Here is an 18,888-nt window from a genome sequence, read left to right on the forward strand (position 1 = left end):
CGTCACTGTGTGGGAAGATTTGCATAACACCGCCCAAATGTTCACGCAAAAAAGAAGCTGTAACTTTGATTCTCGCTGTAGTATTGTTGCCGCCGTTGCCATGACGTGGAGATGCTGTGTTTCATTATGAAAGCGAAACAACTTTGTTTGGCCTTTCAAAAGAGGACACAACTAGAAATCAGTGGTTATGACCCCTTTAAGCATTGTGTCCACAATCAACGTTGCGATTGAGTTGACCAATGAAGACTTTAGAATCGTTTGTGGGCGGGGTTTGTGCTTTAATTACTTTACAAAAGTAGCATTTGCAAAAAATGATTCAATGAATCCAATGACATTAAGCCCTTGCATTCCCAGTTGGGCCAAAACATTGCACTGGTTAGGGAGTACTTCCATTCTACCAATTTTTCTGTCTATAGGGCTTATTGTTTGGGCTCAAAGATGTGTTTTTGTCTAGAAAGATAATAAAAAATAAGTCCTGGGTTTTCACACGAACAAAAACAGTTCAGCACTGTGACACAATAAATATGTAGGGATTGAACCAAGTCCACCAAACCATCACAAGGCCTAAACGTCTGGTCTCATCACCGCATTCATTCTTTGGCATTTGAGGAACTCTGGCTGGCATGAGAGAACTTCAGATTACTGAATTATTGAAAGGACATCAACTTCTTTTTGGATCAGACATACGCCTCTCGGTAGCTCCCGAAGGCCTCTGGGACCTCTATTCTGGGCATGTGGTTTTGGTGGACGGCCAGTTCTGGCCACATTCATAGAAACCAATGGCGAATGCAATAAAAACAGTTAGACATTGTAACAACAAATTTAATTTAACTATTTATCATGTAATTGGCAAGATGTTTTGGAACCAATACTGGTCATTATCTGCAAGGTTTTGTAGACGCGAGTTGTTGTTGTTTTTTTATACGTCTTTGCTCAATGTAGTGCTTGTAGACTTCTACGTAACTCATCTTGGGCCAAACATTGCATTTTAATTTATTTCACCCAAAATGAGCAAATTCTTCTTCAACACCTGACCCCATCTCCACATTCACCTAAAAGTTTTTTTTTTTCTTACAGACAAGCACCACATGCCATCTTGACTACATTGTAGTCTCCTCCTTTCATACATTTCAAAGCAAACACAATGAAAGGTGTGATGCGACACATTTGTGTGTGACCCAGAAGCCGCTCTGTCTAGAGTGGGGATGGGTGTCGTGCTTTATTGCGAAAGAGCGCAATGAAAATGGGGGGATGGGAGATGAGTGGAACTGGAAAAATGGTGGAGGAAAGCCCAGCTGTGAATTCACTGCAGTACTCATTAGCCCTGGGTCCTAAAGTCCCCAGGCTAATTCCCAAATTACAAAAATTAGCACAGAAAATTATTTTAAAATCAGTCTACAATCCATTTTAAGAACCCCATCTCCACATTCACCTAAAAGTTTTTTTTATCTTACAGACAAGCACCACATGCCATCTTGACTACATTGTAGTCTCTTCCTTTCATACATTTCAAAGCAAACACAATGAAAGGTGTGATGCGACACATTTGTGTGTGACCCAGAAGCCGCTCTGTCTAGAGTGGGGATGGGTGTCGTGCTTTATTGCGAAAGAGCGCAATGAAAATGGGGGGATGGGAGATGAGTGGAACTGGAAAAATGGTGGAGGAAAGCCCAGCTGTGAATTCACTGCAGTACTCATTAGCCCTGGGTCCTAAAGTCCCCAGGCTAATTCCCAAATTACAAAAATTAGCACAGAAAATTATTTAAAAATCAGTCTACAATCCATTTTAAGAACTATAAAGCTGTTAGGTCTGTTTTTGTATGACAAACAGCTTCCTGTATGAGGCCTGACGCTCACAGTCAGTGATTGATGGGACTAAATTATTACTACAGTATTTGCAATGCAGCACTGCATTGATATTAATCACACATATCATCCCCACAATTAATCACATTTTCTCTACAATTTTTATGATGAATTAGCTTGAGCTGCTTAACATACAGTACACAGTCCTTTTAAACTGTATTTTTTAAGTATTTCTATTGTAGTTACGTTATCTGTGGTTTTTGTAACTTACACTGTAAAAAAAATTGAAGACTGAAGTTTTAAAATCTCTTATTGACTGAAATGTTTGGAATTCAAAATCAAACCAATGATCGTGATTGGTCTGCTTTCTTGAATTCATATGCATATTCAGTTGTGATTGGTCTTCTTGCCTTTCTAACATGTCAAACGCCTGAATTTAAGTTGAATTTATGCAGAACTACAGCCCAGAATGTGCACCTACCTCCGTTAAAAATTGGGGGGAAAAAATCATTTGAGCAGAAAACAATGAAAACAAATTTTTTCATTAAAAAAAAGACTCAAATTCCATACTAAACTCAACTTATTGACTCATTTTTCGAATCTGACCAGCTTCTTCGTTCCCAGTCCATAGCAGGTCAAAATCAACAATGTTGTTTTCCTGTTAAGTAGTATGAACAGGTGGTGGTTTTCCTCAGGGAAATTTCACCCGTCTCCCTCTTGCGTTACGCTTCAGTCATCTTTAGTATGCTCAAACAAGACAAAAATACCCTTCTATTATGTCGACAAGACCTTTGGGATTATGCATTGCAGTTGGAGACATTAATTAGACCCCAGGTTTAGTCCCTGGACAGCTGATTTCCTTTGCGATTGGCCAAGAAAAAAACAACAGGTAAACTAACAAATGCACCCAGTGTTTTTAGCTGATATTTTTATTGAACTGAAGGCACCACAGTTGGCTGATGTTGTCTAGGACATAATTAGGGCATTTAAGTCTTTTATTTTTAGGTTTAATCATATACAAAGGTGTTGTACCCCCTCCTCCAGCCAGGCTCTCCAGCTGATTTCAGGTAATGAAAGGGAGAGGATGTCTGTGCTAGTCAATAAGGTTGGGTGTGTCTGTAGCAGCTGAATCCTGAAATAAACAAATGTTGATTAGGACAACTGTGTTTGACCAGTAGTAACAATCAAAGAAATGCATGTAGTTAAAATTACAAGCACATAGAAGGATGTTTTTCTATATTTACCCCAAATGGCTCTGCAAACGCCCTGTAGCCACTGTATAAAGGGTTTGGGATGGATACTAAAGCAGGGTTTCCACCACCTTTTGTGGAAGCACCATCTTCATCATCATTCTGTTGAACGATAAATAAGACATTCATTTATCTTTGAAAGTAGATTATGATACATCACAAATTAAATATAGTTTATTTAGTTTTCTGGGATTACAATATAAAGTTTCATTATAAAGACAGTACAGAACTTCGGAACTGAAAAAAAGTTTTTGAGACAGATATAATAATAGATAGAACTACAGAATGACCGAACAAACGAACGAACAATAGATAGATAGATAGATAGATAGATAGGAAAACAGATAGATTGAAAAAGATAGATAGATAGATAGATAGATTTTTTTGTTCACAGACATTTTGTTCCACGGTAAAGTGTCTTTGTTCGTCAACCTAAATATCGGAAGCTCTATTACGTGAACAAACCTTAAAATATTGGAAACGAAAGGCGTCGTTCTTGTGCTTGAGGACGTAGTATGCGAGCCCAGCAACAATACCAACAATGGCAAAGACAATCAGCACAGTGGTGACTGCGACCCCGCTGGACTGCGAGATTGGAAGAACTGCTGGCACCTAAAAATTAGACAACACCATTGATGACTTTAAAAAATTCACTGGGAATTGTAAGTGAGGTCCAGCTTTTGGCAAAGCTATGCGTGGCTGTCTACTACTGCTTTGAAAAGACTAGACGGACGTCCATGTTAGTCAAACAGGATGTTGATTTGCTTTAGTTAGTCTGACGAGTCATAGTTGTTGTCTTTGTCTGATGATGAGCAAAAATTCTTTTCGATAAAGTCACTGCTCAACAGAAGGCTTGGGAGTGTGCCTTCTATCTGAAAACTGCTGCAATTTAATCCATTGGTGTTCATGCAATTACACATGAAATTTTCTAATAAATTCTGCCTGTGCATCCATAAAGCAAAGCAAAGTTCTCCAATATGCTCTATTGTACTTCTACAAAAGCGGCCACTTACTGGAATAAGTGGAGCTCTGAATGGCCCATCAATGACATGGATCAGACCATTGATGGCTGGAATGTTCCAGGCCAATATGACCTTCTTATTCACCAATTTTTGAGGTTGAGAGTCCTGTGAAACCAATAAAAATATACAGTTTTCTTGACTATGTACAGTAAATGTGGTCTGAGCGGTGTGAAGCTGCTGAGGTTTGTTTACCTCAGCCAGACCAGTGGAATTGGAGGGAATCGTCACGACTAGATCGGAACCCAGACGGGACGGGATTACGGTGTTGTGCTTCAAGTCTTCATAGAAGTGCAGACTATTGATGTTGGATATATGATACAGCAAATCCCTCCATGATAAGGTCTGAAAAAGGAGACAAACTGCAGACTCAAGGCCAGCGGAGAAAGAGCGTGTCCAACTGGTTCCTACTTTCTTTGTAAGTTTTCTTCCTCTGACACAGATGCAATTCAAAAATGTTCATATGAGAATTCATTCTGCCTTATATTGATAATCACCTTGTTTGCAGAAAAACCGTCGTTTTGAGGTACAAAAACGGTTATGTTTAATGATTTGTCTGACAGGGACTTCAGCAGGTTCTTGCCCTCCTCACCATCCTCTGCATACTTCAGTAAAGTCTGTAGGAGGAAACCGGCAGGAAATATGTGACTCCATTTTTATGAAATTACGTGGATATTCCTCTTTGAACAGGACTTCATTTGTATTGACAACAATTATGTGAAAAAATCTTTTTAAATTGATTTCACTTCGGCTGATTTTCATTGCTTTGGTTTTCCCTTATTCTTTAATCAAAATATTTATAACAAAACATGTTTTGGGGGAATATAATGTAATTGGTAAATAACTTTTTGTCCGTTTTTCCTGTGTCCTCTCTTTCCATCCGGTTAGTCTTTTGCCTTTAACTACAAAGCCAGTTCCTTGATGACATCATCCTGCAGGAAGTGGCATTATTTTTAGAAGGAAACAGGCTACTTACTGTGTAAAACACAGAAAAATTGGAAGTGGTGGCAACAACCGAGGCCAAGTCTCCATTACAGAATTCCCCGCTTCCAATGTATCCAGGTTTACATTCACAAGACACCTCTGTATAAGAAAAAATGGCTCTCATTTTTACGTCAAAACTGTTCAGGTACAGTAAAATTTCATATTACATTTCAACTAAGAAGGATTTCCTGACGGTCATACCTTTCATCCTGTAGCAATACGCATCATACGGCCAACTGGCATTGATTGGCTCTTTGTACAGCACGATACCAACATGATTATCACCACATTTAGCAGAAGGAAACCGGATTGGATAGCCAGCTTTCTTCCCGTCCATCCATCCTGCCACACATAGATGCATTCCCAACTGGAACAATAAAAAAAGCTTTGTTTTATAATGTAAATTAACCAGCCATTACTCCAGTCTTAAGTGTTAATATAATCAGTGTTGAAAACAGTTGTGCTGCTTAATAATTTTTTAAAGATTCTTTGATTAATAGAATTTTGAAAAGATAAAAAAGCTTTATTTTCTAATGTAATTTAATAAACTACCAGTTGAAATTAAACTTTTATGCAATGTATCATAGAAAAACTACTGACTAGTGGTGAAGAAAAAAAATATATTTTAAGATGTATTTATGCTCTGGATACAAGTAAATTCATTCTGATTTAATAAATATTTCAAATTTTTACTGGAAAACTAAAATACCAATGGAGAAATTGTTTGAAGAAACACTGTTTAAAGGTGCGTTCAAATGTACTGTTGCTCGTTAAAATTTTGTCAATTTTCAATAGGAATCAGCGCATTCGGGAGTTTCGCGTGAGGGCGACAAAGTTCATCATGCAGATTTCGCTCATGTTCAAATTGGTCATGAAAATGCACCATATTGACCAACAAAACCAAGCTGCTTGGCTTGAAAGTGACTTTAGTGTGAGCTGTGCTTTATACATTGCTAACCTATTGACTATGAACAATGGACCTTTTTCGTCAGTGAAATTCGCTAACGTGACCGTACACATTAAGCTCAAAGGCTGTTGCTCTTATTCTCCACAACAGCGTAAATGCAAGTTTGGTTTCAAAAGTCACCTGTTGGGCGTCAGAGAGCTGCTTGAATGTAGCAAGAGTAGCTCCCTCAGCCTCGCAAGCTTCCTGTGCTTGGCTGAAGTTCAGTTTATACTTCCCCTCAGGTGAGCGCAGGTGGAAAACACCCCCTGTTTTCGCTGAAACGTAAGAATAAAAGCCTTTGTTTTTGAATACTCAAAATATTGGGCTGTCAATTAAATAATTGGGAAGTCGTACTATGGAAATGAAGGTCTTTGCATGTGGCTTCGGGGTCGCAGCCGCCGTTGTCCTCCAGGCAGCGGTCAACAGGGGGCACCACTTTCTCCAAACACTGGATTCCATTTCCCACGTACCCCTCGAGACATTCGCAGCGCCTCTCGTTCTGCCACAAGGTAAATGTTAAACATTTTGTTTATCCAAAACTCTTGTCAGATTACATTAACAAAAAGTAGAAGTTCCACATACAGGTCCGGTGAAAATGCATTCTGCGAAATCGCTGCAGCCACCGTTCGCCTCCTCTACACATCGGTTGATATGCGAGCAGACGTGTCCGTCTCCAGAGTATCCGGCCTGACAGGAACAGGTAACATTGATACCGCTCTGCAAACAGTCAGCTGCTTCGTGGCAGCCTCCGTTATATTCACTGCAAAAATCTGGGGCTAGAAACACATACATATCATAATCAAAATTCATTTTATCCATTGAAAGCATTCACAATAAGGCTTTTATGAACTTATACACTGCAAAAAAAACAAAAAAAATTTCGTACTTAGTATTTTTTTCATCTTTTTTTTTATTACAAACATCTAAGAATTCTTAAATCAAGATACATTTACCTAAAAAGAAAAATGGACTTAATTTTGATATATTTTTCAGAAAAAAAGACTTAATAGCAAATAGTGTTTTGGCGGTAAAATAGTACTGTCAGGATTTACTTAAGAAGCGCAGTGAAGAATTAGCGCTGAAAAGACGTGGACACAGTTATTTTTGCACCTGACCTTATTGAATATGCATTTGTAGGAGTTTCCCTTTCAGACGCAAAATTTATGGGAGGAGAGTATTAAAATGAATTGCGCAACGCGATTTACTAATGTTTGCACTAGTCACTGGTATTTGCGCAATTATTTAACGCCCAAAAAAAGCATGTCATAAAGCGCTGCTCTTGGTAGATTGAATTTAAATTTCCAACTTAAATTACCATGCCATAAAATCGCAGTACCATAAAATCATCCAAAAACACAAAATGTTAAATAAAAAACATTATCTAAGTGAAATATAGTACATTCCTTTCATTGAAAAAGGGATGAAACAACAAAATCTATCTGTCAATGGGGTGAGAAAAATATACTCAATTCAAAGGAAAAACGAGACTATTTTTCTTACCCCATTGACATACTTATTTGTTCAAGCATAAACTCACTTAATTTTAATACATTTTTCAGAAAACAAGTCTCAAAATCTTAAGTCATTTTGCTTCTGAAGTAAATATATCTCTGCATTGCATTAATGCCATTAGGTTACATGTCATAAGCTGTTAAGTATATATTGGAGCCCTGGCCACATGTTTCAGATGTAATTTTCATGTGAACGTCTTGAGTTTGAATCTGAGCTCCCTCTTCTTTTATATTTATATATATAGGCCATTTGAATCCAGGACAGGCATCTTACAATCAGTCTAATACAACAGACGCAATTCATACCCGTGCAGTTAATGCCATTTCCTCCATAGGGCGGCACACACTCGCAATTATTTTCAGGGAGGCACACTGCATTGACATCACATGCAGGCGAGCAAATCGGCTCGACTTCTGTTAAATAACAGGCAAAAGAGAGTGTTTTCACTGTTGAACAAGTCTAAAATATTTTCTCTGTTTTCACAACACTACGCATATATTTTATAGATCTAGTACATTTGATAGAGTTTTCCATGTAAGGCCTGCTCTTACCGATTTTTGATTCGCAGTATTTACCCGTCCACCCCTCTTGACAGAAACAGCTGCCATCACCGTCCAGGCCGCTATCACACTTGCCATTGCTGGTGCAGTTACATGCTGTGAGAAAAGATTAATAAAATGTTCATTATAGCTGTCAGCACAAAGCTGAGTAGTACTAATACAAAAATTTCAACAAAAAACATTTATACTGATCTGACAATAAATGTAAATGTAGACAAGTAATGTGATTTGAGTCTAATTTTCTGTGTGTATATATATATATATATATTTGTTTATTATTTATTGATATTACTGACTTTGAAAAACTGCATTTTTCATTTTTTTACACTTCAAAGATAAAATTTCAACAAAAAACATTTATACTGATCTGACAATAAATGTAAATGTAGACAAGTAATGTGATTTGAGTCAAATTTTCTGTGTGTATATATATATATATATATATATTTGTTTATTATTTATTGATATTACTGACTTTGAAAAACTGCATTTTTCATTTTTTTACACTTCAAAGATTTTTATTAATCAGCATTTTGTCTACATGTAAACTCACTTAAAACAATATAAATTTACATGAGAAGAAGAAAAACCGCTTTTATTGAATATATCTTAAAGTTATTTTATCTTACTATTTTGGCTTATTTCTTGTTTAACCCTATGGTGCTGTTTGCATGGAGGTCAAAAATGACCAAATAGCCTTTTTTTTTTTTTTTTAAGTTATAGAACTTTAAAGGTTATTATTATGAAAAATGCATGTTTTACTCTAAAACTACATGAAAATCAAAGCCATGAATCTAAATAAGTTGTGTTCCAAATTTGAGGTTGATATCTCAAAAAAAAACAAACAAAAAAGTTTTCAGTAAGATTTAGTTTGGATGCAGTACCAAATGTTTCCACTAGATAAAATTAGCTTCCCATTAAATTCCAATGTGGCCATTTTTAACCACAAACATTACAATTGTGACTGCTTTTCACGACCATTTAACTTTCTTGATTCATGGTGTTTTTCATGTGTTCACATAGCAAGTGCCAAAATCTTTACCAAGTTTCGTACCATTCTGTAGCATTAAAACAATTCTAAAAAAAAATGATGGCAGTTTATAACAGACTGGACTGTGATTTAATTTATGCAATCAGGGCTTGTCCTAATTGCATCTTCATTGTTTCTAGGTGGCAGAGGAGATTCAGATGAAGCCATTGCAAAGTGAGTTCAGTTGATCTCTAACACTTAATTCTAACACGTAACATTTTCATAACATTTTGTGTTATGAAATAAGACTGCTATCTGATAACAAAGTTTTGGTCTTTGGTGTATGAATCAGTTTGTAATTTTATTGCAGGAAACAAGCAATGGAGACTGAGCTACTGAAAAGCAAGAACGAACTAATGACACTGAACAACCAACTTTTGGAAGCGGTTCAGAGTCGACTAGAACTTTCCATAGAGCTGGAGGCCTGGAAAGTATGTTTAATTGCACATTTAATGTTTAATAAAAATGCTAAAAAGTTTGCTACTTTTGCTTTTGAACATTTGTCCAAAAAAAACAAGAAGGAAAGAAAAAGGGAAGAAATTATTAACATTAATTTATTACCTAGAAATATTAGATTTTTTTTCCTGTATTTTTTCATGTCTGGTCTATCTCATTTTAAAATGGTAAAAATCAAACAGACATGTTTAGCTTGACAGACAAGGTGAATTTTTGGAGTCTTGATTGAGTAAAAAAAGTTGTAAAAAAATTCTAGAAAATACACAATTCAATATTAATTTAATTTAAAAGGATAGTTTTATATCGCAGTCAAAATAGTACTATCCAACTGGCCAGTAGCTCCATTTTGTCTCCTTCCCAAAGACATTTTGCATTTTGTGTAGTGCTCTGTTTGCATAATTGTTCTTACAGTTGAGTTGTTTGATTTGCCTGTTCACTTAGTCTTCACCAACACTTGTGGATAAGGAATTGGGGACTGTTTAGGAAAAATTCATGGTTTTGAACAGGTTACCTGTGCAGTTTGGCCCAAAGTGATTGCTTTCACACAGCTCACAGCCTGTGCCTGTAAAACCTTTGTGACATTTACACGTCCCTGTGCCAGTGCGCCCGTCATCACAGTCTCCATGCTCTCCACACGGCGCCTCGAGTCCGCCAGGACACACTAAACCACAAACCAACACACAGTTTAATACCTATTGGCTGCATCGTTTCATGTAACATTCAAGGAACTTATTGCTTTTTGTGTGCTAAATTCTCACCTTGACAGTCTCTTCCAAAGTGGTTTTTACAGCATTTAACAGCCCACATCATTTTCGTGCATACCCGATTACAGCCAAGCCAATCTCTGTATGAGTTGTATCCATAACCGTACGAGTACAACCCATAATAACTGGGCCGTCTGTACATGTAAGGCGAATAAGGTCGTCTACATATGCTAGTTCTGTTCTGTAAATAAGAGATCAGTCTGGATGAAGGCACGCTCCTGTTTGTATAAGCATGTGACTGATTACCACAGAAAATACATGTTGACTTGGTTAAAAAAAACTGCTAAAGTTTTGTTGATGAAACAGAACAAAATAATAACAAAAAGTAAGTCAATAAAGCGCTAACTGCTAAAGTTTTGTTGACGAAACAGAACAAAAAAATAACAAAAAGAAGGTCAATAAAGTGCTGCTGCTAAAGTTTTGTTAATAAACAGAACCACAAATCAACAAGACGCAGATCCACTCACTGAGTCCTCTGATCCGAGGGGACAACGGGGCTGCAGACCGCAAGAACCACAGAGTCCCTAAAGAAAAACAACAGTACAACAACATTAGGACTGCTCATTTGTTTTAATATTAAAATCACTTTGAAACACCAGTTGCACCAGTAGTGGAACTAAATTGAACTGATAAATAACTAGATGGTCTCTGCACACTTGTGCTTTTTTATTTGTGCTTTACTTTTTATTTTGTTCAGTTTTTGATGATATAAATAATCTGATTTAGTCTTAAAGTTTTGTACCTTTATCTCTATGCTTGTGAAGTTGTCGCAGCGAGCACCAATGCTTGGTGGCTCCAGAAGCTGATCAATCCCATGAGCGATTCCTGAATCAAACAACATGTTCCGCGCTACAATTCTGGCATTGTTTCCATTTATTAATATGTCGCCCTGAAAATCAGTCAATAAGACGCGAGCAGATTTACTATCAAACTGTATATAAATAAAATGGCAATGAAACACGGCAAATTAATTCGCAACGATGCATGATATAGTTTCCAATCTTAGATTTGAGTCTTTATAATGCATTTTAACTTAGCAATAACATACATTATGAATACCTTTATAACTGTTAAAACATCAATATCAAAAACAATAAATAAATCATTAACATTTCAAATGTGAGTGTTTTGAAGGAAATTTTTGCCAACTTGCCAATACATACAATTACATTTTTGCTGCATCTGAAGGTGAGCTCGGATCCAAACAATGTTTCCATGCTTTTCTCAGCAGGAAGAGCAACAGCAACTACCTGGAAACATACATCCAAAACCATTTTGTGACCCTTAAAAGAAAGTACTATGGCGGTATCATGGTACAGTGATGCTATCAGATGGTAACACCATGGTACTTTGATATATAACTTAATTGATTTCAGTTAAATGAATTTCACTGAGATTGGAGTCTCGTACCCTCTGATCACGGACTATGTGAGCTTTGAGGTAGGCTTGTAACTTATCACGATGGTCTTCGCTGTACAGCCATTTCTTTCTGTCTTCAGGAAGACTGTTAAAAACGTCATCCGTTGGCCAGAACATGGTGAATGGGTAAAAGGGTCGATGCTGCACCACATGCATCAATTCTGCATCCTGTTTGGAAGATGTTTGTAAAAAAAAATTCATATGGTCCAAAAAAGATGGAAGTGCAGCATAAATATTACCTGTAGGAGCTTGCTGAAGATTTTGAAGCCATATTGTTCAGCAGCTGCGGTAATGTTCAACTGCAACATAAATTGAGTTTTACTTTGTGGAATGAAATTTTTATGACTTTTCTGAACTTACAAAATGGTGGACCTTGGTTGAGTTACATACATCAGTGGTGATATCTGCCTTGCCCGTTAGATCGTATGGAAAGAGGACCTTGTCTATGAAATGTATAACTCCATTGGAGCACTCAACATCACTGGTGATGATTTTTGTCTTATCATTGATGTAAACAACACCCTGAGAGACAAAAGCAGACACTTCAGATCAGGGTCAGAAAATAACTTTTCCACTTGGGAAACTGATTTACAAGGGCAGCTTTTATAATCAACTTATTAAATGGATCTGTGTTGTCTTTTATATGTCAAATTATCATATTTCTTCAATTAATCTAATTAATCAGTAATTAATTAGTCAGAATACTACCAACAGTCAGGCTGTTTCCAATAAATTTTAATCAACAAAAAGCCATCTTTACCTTGCAATGTGGCACAGAAGCTGCGTCTGGCATTTTACAGTATGTTTAATTATGTTTTATTCTTTTCTAAGATAGAATAATTGTGTACCAAATTTTGCTTAATTGCAACGTTTAATCGCAATCGAAAAGTTTAATCGCAACATATAATCATTGCAGTTAATAGTGTTCACCGTCTGTTTGATTACATGTAGTTATGTAACTAACTGCTTGATTTTTACTGTACATTTCTGCCATAGTCACCACTAATAATCTACTCCTAAATATAATGTAGAAACTTACATTTTTTTGTAAAGCTGCTTTGCAATGATTTGTATGGTGAAAAGCGCTGTACAAATAAACTTGAATTGAATTGAATTGAATTGAACTGAATTTTTACCCCAGTATCTTGAATTTGGGAGGCATTGTTGTTCATTTTGGTCATCTTTACCTTGCAATGTGGCACAGAAGCTGCGTCTGGCATTTTACAGTATGTTTAATTATGTTTTATTCTTTTCTAAGATATAATAATTGTGTACCAAATTTTGCTTAATTGCAACGTTTAATCGCAATCGAAAAGTTTAAATCGCAACATATAATCATTGCAGTTAATAGTGTTCACCGTCTGTTTGATTACATGTAGTTATGTAACTAACTGCTTGATTTTTACTGTACATTTCTGCCATAGTCACCACTAATAATCTACTCCTAAATATAATGTAGAAACTTACATTTTTTTGTAAAGCTGCTTTGCAATGATTTGTATGGTGAAAAGCGCTGTACAAATAAACTTGAATTGAATTGAATTGAATTGAACTGAATTTTTACCCCAGTATCTTGAATTTGGGAGGCATTGTTGTTCATTTTGGTGGCATTTTTGCCATCGATAAAGAGATAGTTCACCCAAAAATGAAAATTCTGTGCAAGTCAATGGCTAAAGTCAACTGTTTGATTACCAATATTCTTCAAAATATCTTCTTTCGTTCTCAACAAAAGTAAGAACCTGAGGTTTGGAACAACTTGAGGGTGAGTAAATGATAACAGAATTTTCATTTTTGGGTGAACTATCCCTATAATTTCTGATTCTCGTTCAGATAATTATCCAATATTGAAAATATAAAATGCGTTTGAAACTTCAAGGACTCACATCTCTAACACTGAAGCGTAATTTATATCCGCTACTGGTAGCCACTTCTTTAACAGATTTGAGGTCTGATTCGCGCAGTTCTTCACAACTGACAATGTGGTACCGCAGCAGGTCTGAACTGTGACTTGTATTTGTCCACTTTTCAACCTGCAGAGTCTGTCATGACAAGAAATTATATGACAATAGAAAAAGTAAGGAAGTCATCATGAAATTTTCGATTTGTGCAAATGTACATGATTCAATGGTTTATGCTATTTCTAAGAGAAAACTGCCTTCACAATCTTGCAAGCATTACTTTTAAACACAACATTTGAAAAACAAAATTTGTTATGTATTGCCTACTTTTTACAATCCAATTAATACCGATATAATACTTATAATGTTATAATACTTAGGAGTGATTCAGTGCAGCATACCGAAACATTTGCCACATAATCAGCATGAGGAACAAATACAGTGAAAGGGCCTTGACTGTACAGATCTCGGACTCTCATTACCTATAACACACATTATTACTGTTAATATATCTCGATTATATCAAGAAATGAGCATATTGTCTCACAAATTGAAACATGCACTTACACCAATATTTCTCCTCAACCATGCTGCCTCAGGCATACGAAGAAGCTCCTGTAATAAACAATTATACGATTTATTTGAACAGAAGTTGTTGTTTCTCATATTTTGTCAATCATTATTAATTAGCCTAAAATTCATCTTAAATGATACTTACTCTACTAACAGTTCCTGCACACTTAAAACCGTCTCCTTTGTAGCCAATATAGCATGTGCAATTACGTTCCCCATCCCCGAGGTATCTGCAAACAGCATTAATACTGCAGCCGCCATTATTCTGTGATAAAATAAAATAAAAATGTTTTGCATACAAAAATACTTAATATCAGGTGATGATTTAATACAATTATTTGCCGTAATATTGTTTGTGAATTCTGTTACCTTCCGACAAGGATTAACTGCCAGACATCTATGACCTTGAGAAATAAAGCCAGGCTTACATGCGCATGCAACCTGAAACAAATGTAATGTTCAACATCTTAATGTTGACTTTGTAATGTTAACATTTGTTGTTAAGCATGTACTAAAATAAGTGACACAAACCCTGTTTGGTCCAGTTTTCATACATAAAGCATTTTTGTCACATCCTCCATTGTCCACTAAGCAGGCATCCATTTCTGTAATGAAAACACAGTTACACAGCTTTAAACAAGTAAACGCATACAGACAATGCAAAACTGATAATTGAGGCCAATACAGAGCCCTGAGGCACACCCTAAGCACATATCACATAGCACAAAAAAATCTTAATCAAGGCTGATTATAATACTAAACTAAAATCAAAGAAACCATAAAAAGCAGGCTAAGACCAACTGAATAAAAACACCACAAGGGATCAATAAAGAATTTCAATGCTAAATTGACAAATGTTGCACAAATGCATTGAGAGATGATTTAAACATCAAATCTAAAACACAAATTCCATGAATCCACTGGTCCACACTACCCATTTAGATATTAAAGGAAGTGAATCACACATTTACCAAGACACATAACCCCATCACCAATGTAGCCAGCTTTACATGTACAGCTCCTTTCACCAGGAGATGTTTTTGTGCAGTTTGCATTTATGGAACATCCTCCGTTGTTTGTGTTACATGGGTCAAATTCTGTGGAACACAAATCATTCACAATAAGACCAGGAATGTGTATTGGGAAAGTAAACAAGGTGAATTTTGATTTCACTGAGGGAAAAAAAAATGTAATGACAAACTTAGCAAATAACCACAAACAAACCTTTGCAAAATGTCCCGTTACCCTTATAACCAGCTATGCAGGAACAAGTTGGAGGAGCTCCTGAACCTCCCGAGATACAGCTGGAAGAAAAATGTTGCATTATAAACAGTGATGAATGTGTTAAAAAATGTGTCTTATATTTATGTTTTCCATACTTACTTAGCATTGACATCACAAACTCCACCGCAGGCATCATTAACTACCGCTGAAATTGAGAAAAGTTTATGACGTCAAGTGCACGAAGGTGGGAAACACGCTATCTGAAATAAAATAAGTTTGACCTTAATACTGACCAACAGAGCAATTCACTCCCTTCCAACCTTTGAAACAAATGCACTGCCCATTTCCCTCCATACCGTCCAAACATTTGCCATGTTCACAGTGGCATTCTGTCAAATGAAAACCAAGGGTTTGTTGAATAATGCTTCAACAGAATGCCTACGGAAAGACTGTAGAATGGAAAGATTGCTCGTAGATGTTACCAGACTTGCAGTCTTTTCCATATCTCCCAGGTTCACACATCTCGCAGGCCGTTCCGTGGAAGCCCTCATTACAGAGACACTCCCCATTGCCAAACAACCCATCCTTGCATTGACCGTTGTTGGAGCACCAGTTATCCACACTCCCAGGACATTTGGAGCAATCATGCCCAAAGTATCCTGGACAGCAGGAATGGTCCTAAGAAGAAAGTAATCATGAGGTTTGAATCTGAATCAGCTTTGAATCTGAATTTAGAGTAAACCCACTACCAGTACATAATTGCAGGAATTTCTAGCTGTGCAATCTTGATTTCACGCATGTTCAGAGTGCAAGAATGGCTTGCATTTTCACTGTTACCACAAGGGGGCGCTGTAGCAGAGACTAGTATATACTCTTCTTATATAGTTAGTTTTCCTTTTCAGGTCAACGACTGTCAAGACCGAGGAACAGTTCAAAAGATATCTTGAGGAGCAAGTATCAACATGTTTATAGCTACCTGAATAATAAACTGCTTAACAGCAAATTTGTGAGATTTTTTATGAGGCTGTGGATAGAGCTAAGTCAGTTTGAAATCAAGAAGAAATATAGTTAATTTAATGAATACAACTTGATCCAAGTCTGTGAAATTTTCATTGACCAATAGAAGTAAAAATGTCCAAATCTCTGAAGAGTGTCACTTTTGCAAACTCTTGCATTTTAACTCCTAAAAGGGATAGTTTGCCCAAAAATGAAAATTCTGTCATAATTTACTCATCCTCATTTCATTCCAAACCCACAAGACTTTGGTTCATCTTTACAAGAAACTTTTGAAGATATAAAGCAGGGGTGTCCAAACCTGTTCCTGCAGAGTTCAGCTCCAACCCTAATTAAACACACCTGAACCAAATAATCAAGGTCTTCAGACACATTAGAAATTTCCAGGAAAATATGTTGGAGGCTGGTTGGAGCTAAATCTTTAGGACAGTGGCCATGGAAACAGGATTGGACACCCCTGATATAAAGGGTTCATATCTCTTCACAAGGCTTGAATTAAACTCCTTGATATGGTTTCTTTTTATGACGCCTTTGTGGCCTTTTTGGATCTTCAAAGATTTGGTAATCTGGACTTCAGTGGAGGGACAGAATCCTTTCAACAGATTTCATTCCCATTTGAAATCGAAGGATCTGAAGTGGAACTCAAGTCTAAGTGCCCTCAAGTACGTACAACAAGACCGTGCATGTTGGAAAGCATTGGAAAATTAGTTGCATCTGAGTTTGTGTACTTGTTTAGTATGCTTCTGATGTTAAAAAGTAGAAAATGAAGTACCTTTGTTGTTCTCAAGCAGTCCATGTGACAGCCTGGCACACTCACTCTCTTTTTTCCAACTCTTGTCCTGTATTTACAGTTTGACTTCATATTTTGAGGGAACTTTGGTTGTACCTGAAGAAACGAACACAAGGATGCATAAAATTCCTTTCACATAAACGTTGAACTAAAACAACAAAGGACTCCGTCATCTTACAGGTTTGGCATTATAGAGGCATTTAGGTTCAGCGTTACAATCTCCACAGCGACCCTGCAAAGAAAAACTTTCCTTAACGTTGTCCATTATGCCACTTTGAGATTCACCTCATAAAATTCAAATAGAAACTTACAGAAATCTTTAAAAACACATCTTTACTGCAGTGGTTCTTGTGGAGGTCTAAGACACGTGGGATCCCAAACGCAGTGCCATGCCTCGTCTCAGTGAAGCTTCCGTTTATGGGAACGTCATTGGCCATTGTCTGGAGTTTAGGACTAGTTAGTCACGACTAATTTCATCTAAGTGTTGTACAGAATATGAGCAATTGTTGGTTGTGCAATACCTTATTATCAATGTCCACAAAAAACATGATCTGAGTGCCATTTCCCAAAAACGTGTTTTTGAAAAGTCCATTGCCCAAGTGTTCAGGAAAAAGTTGCTCGCCTAGAATTATGTGATATTTTACGATGTCTAGGCTCTGTTGAAAAGAGACACTTTCATCAATTAATTTTATGAGTGAGACTAGAGTGTCTCACTAGAGCAGTAGTCACAAACTTAATTCCTGGAAGGCCACAGCTCTGCAGAGTTTAGCTCCAACCAGCTTGAAAGTTTCTAGTAATTCTGAAGAGCTTGATTAGGTGTTTTTGATTAGGGTTGGAGTTAAACTGTGCAGAGCTGTGGCCCTCCAGGAACTGAGTTTGAGACCAATGCACTAGAGTATGAGTGTCTAGCATAATTTCAAAACGTTCCACTCACCAGTTGTGTCGAGTTTGTTTTTTTCAGGTACTCTTGCATGGCACTGTCATTTGGGACAAAAATGGTATAATCTCTAGTTGGGATATTGTTTTCCAAGTTGTAGAGCTAAAAAAAAAACAGAGACAAATATGTTTATGCAACAAAGTTACTTTGTAACTCTTGTACAGTTCTTGAAAACATTAAGTTACATTTCTAGATCAAACACACCAGCACTGCCTGCCTGAAAAGGCTAAATTCTGGCGTGTTGTTCAGGAACTCCATCAAACCAGGAGGAGGTGGAGGGAAATCAGATAGAGCAGGTCGAAGAACCTGTAGGCAAATTTGTTACAGTAAAAATTTAAAATTTAGAAATGTTTCATATTTTGGATATGAAACATTTGGCCAAACTAGGCCAGAGCATTTTTAGAAGGAAATCAGAGTGTTTCTGGAGAAAAAATTTCAGGCATTGCTAAGAATTTCTAAATGTTTTAGTGTTGCTATGCAGTTGCTAAGGCATTCTACATGTTTTTAATGTAAGTTTTGTTGTTGCTATGCAATTACTAAGGTGTTATACGTGTTCTTATTTAATGTTCACACCAAAAGCCAAAACTGAATATTTACATTGCATTACTCACTCTAGATTACTCGCTAGATGTTTTTCGCGTCACTCTTGCGAATAAAAATAAAAAATAAAAAAAAAGGTCCCATCTCACAGAGCTTTCCCACCCCC

General features: G+C 36.7%; 1 protein-coding gene across 1 annotated transcript in view; it reads right to left on the reverse strand.

Annotated features, from left to right (window-relative positions):
* Positions 1 to 2,723: 2,723 nt before the first annotated feature.
* Positions 2,724 to 18,888, reverse strand: part of LOC107745410 (stabilin-1-like) — a 39,651-nt gene continuing 23,486 nt past the window's right edge. Inside the window, exons 32-69 of the mRNA XM_016559282.1 lie at positions 18,387 to 18,488; positions 18,180 to 18,284; positions 17,767 to 17,901; positions 17,557 to 17,685; positions 17,424 to 17,477; positions 17,228 to 17,341; positions 15,924 to 16,119; positions 15,735 to 15,830; positions 15,601 to 15,646; positions 15,442 to 15,521; positions 15,189 to 15,314; positions 14,749 to 14,822; positions 14,587 to 14,658; positions 14,363 to 14,482; positions 14,212 to 14,259; positions 14,046 to 14,126; positions 13,630 to 13,785; positions 12,137 to 12,268; positions 11,986 to 12,045; positions 11,738 to 11,914; positions 11,491 to 11,577; positions 11,070 to 11,216; positions 10,795 to 10,851; positions 10,322 to 10,508; positions 10,075 to 10,224; positions 8,069 to 8,173; positions 7,823 to 7,930; positions 6,588 to 6,781; positions 6,360 to 6,504; positions 6,147 to 6,280; positions 5,261 to 5,426; positions 5,052 to 5,158; positions 4,573 to 4,692; positions 4,271 to 4,420; positions 4,070 to 4,183; positions 3,522 to 3,668; positions 3,051 to 3,158; positions 2,724 to 2,938 (exon numbers count right to left, since the gene is read on the reverse strand). Of these exons, the coding sequence (XP_016414768.1) occupies positions 2,900 to 2,938; positions 3,051 to 3,158; positions 3,522 to 3,668; positions 4,070 to 4,183; positions 4,271 to 4,420; positions 4,573 to 4,692; positions 5,052 to 5,158; positions 5,261 to 5,426; positions 6,147 to 6,280; positions 6,360 to 6,504; positions 6,588 to 6,781; positions 7,823 to 7,930; positions 8,069 to 8,173; positions 10,075 to 10,224; positions 10,322 to 10,508; positions 10,795 to 10,851; positions 11,070 to 11,216; positions 11,491 to 11,577; positions 11,738 to 11,914; positions 11,986 to 12,045; positions 12,137 to 12,268; positions 13,630 to 13,785; positions 14,046 to 14,126; positions 14,212 to 14,259; positions 14,363 to 14,482; positions 14,587 to 14,658; positions 14,749 to 14,822; positions 15,189 to 15,314; positions 15,442 to 15,521; positions 15,601 to 15,646; positions 15,735 to 15,830; positions 15,924 to 16,119; positions 17,228 to 17,341; positions 17,424 to 17,477; positions 17,557 to 17,685; positions 17,767 to 17,901; positions 18,180 to 18,284; positions 18,387 to 18,488 (4,368 nt within the window). The 3' untranslated portion in view covers positions 2,724 to 2,899. The remainder of the gene's footprint in view (positions 2,939 to 3,050; positions 3,159 to 3,521; positions 3,669 to 4,069; positions 4,184 to 4,270; positions 4,421 to 4,572; positions 4,693 to 5,051; positions 5,159 to 5,260; positions 5,427 to 6,146; positions 6,281 to 6,359; positions 6,505 to 6,587; positions 6,782 to 7,822; positions 7,931 to 8,068; positions 8,174 to 10,074; positions 10,225 to 10,321; positions 10,509 to 10,794; positions 10,852 to 11,069; positions 11,217 to 11,490; positions 11,578 to 11,737; positions 11,915 to 11,985; positions 12,046 to 12,136; positions 12,269 to 13,629; positions 13,786 to 14,045; positions 14,127 to 14,211; positions 14,260 to 14,362; positions 14,483 to 14,586; positions 14,659 to 14,748; positions 14,823 to 15,188; positions 15,315 to 15,441; positions 15,522 to 15,600; positions 15,647 to 15,734; positions 15,831 to 15,923; positions 16,120 to 17,227; positions 17,342 to 17,423; positions 17,478 to 17,556; positions 17,686 to 17,766; positions 17,902 to 18,179; positions 18,285 to 18,386; positions 18,489 to 18,888) is intronic.

This window comes from Sinocyclocheilus rhinocerous, unplaced genomic scaffold (assembly GCF_001515625.1).
Source record: "Sinocyclocheilus rhinocerous isolate Xijiao unplaced genomic scaffold, SAMN03320098_v1.1 scaffold3027, whole genome shotgun sequence".
NCBI lineage: Eukaryota > Metazoa > Chordata > Actinopteri > Cypriniformes > Cyprinidae > Sinocyclocheilus > Sinocyclocheilus rhinocerous.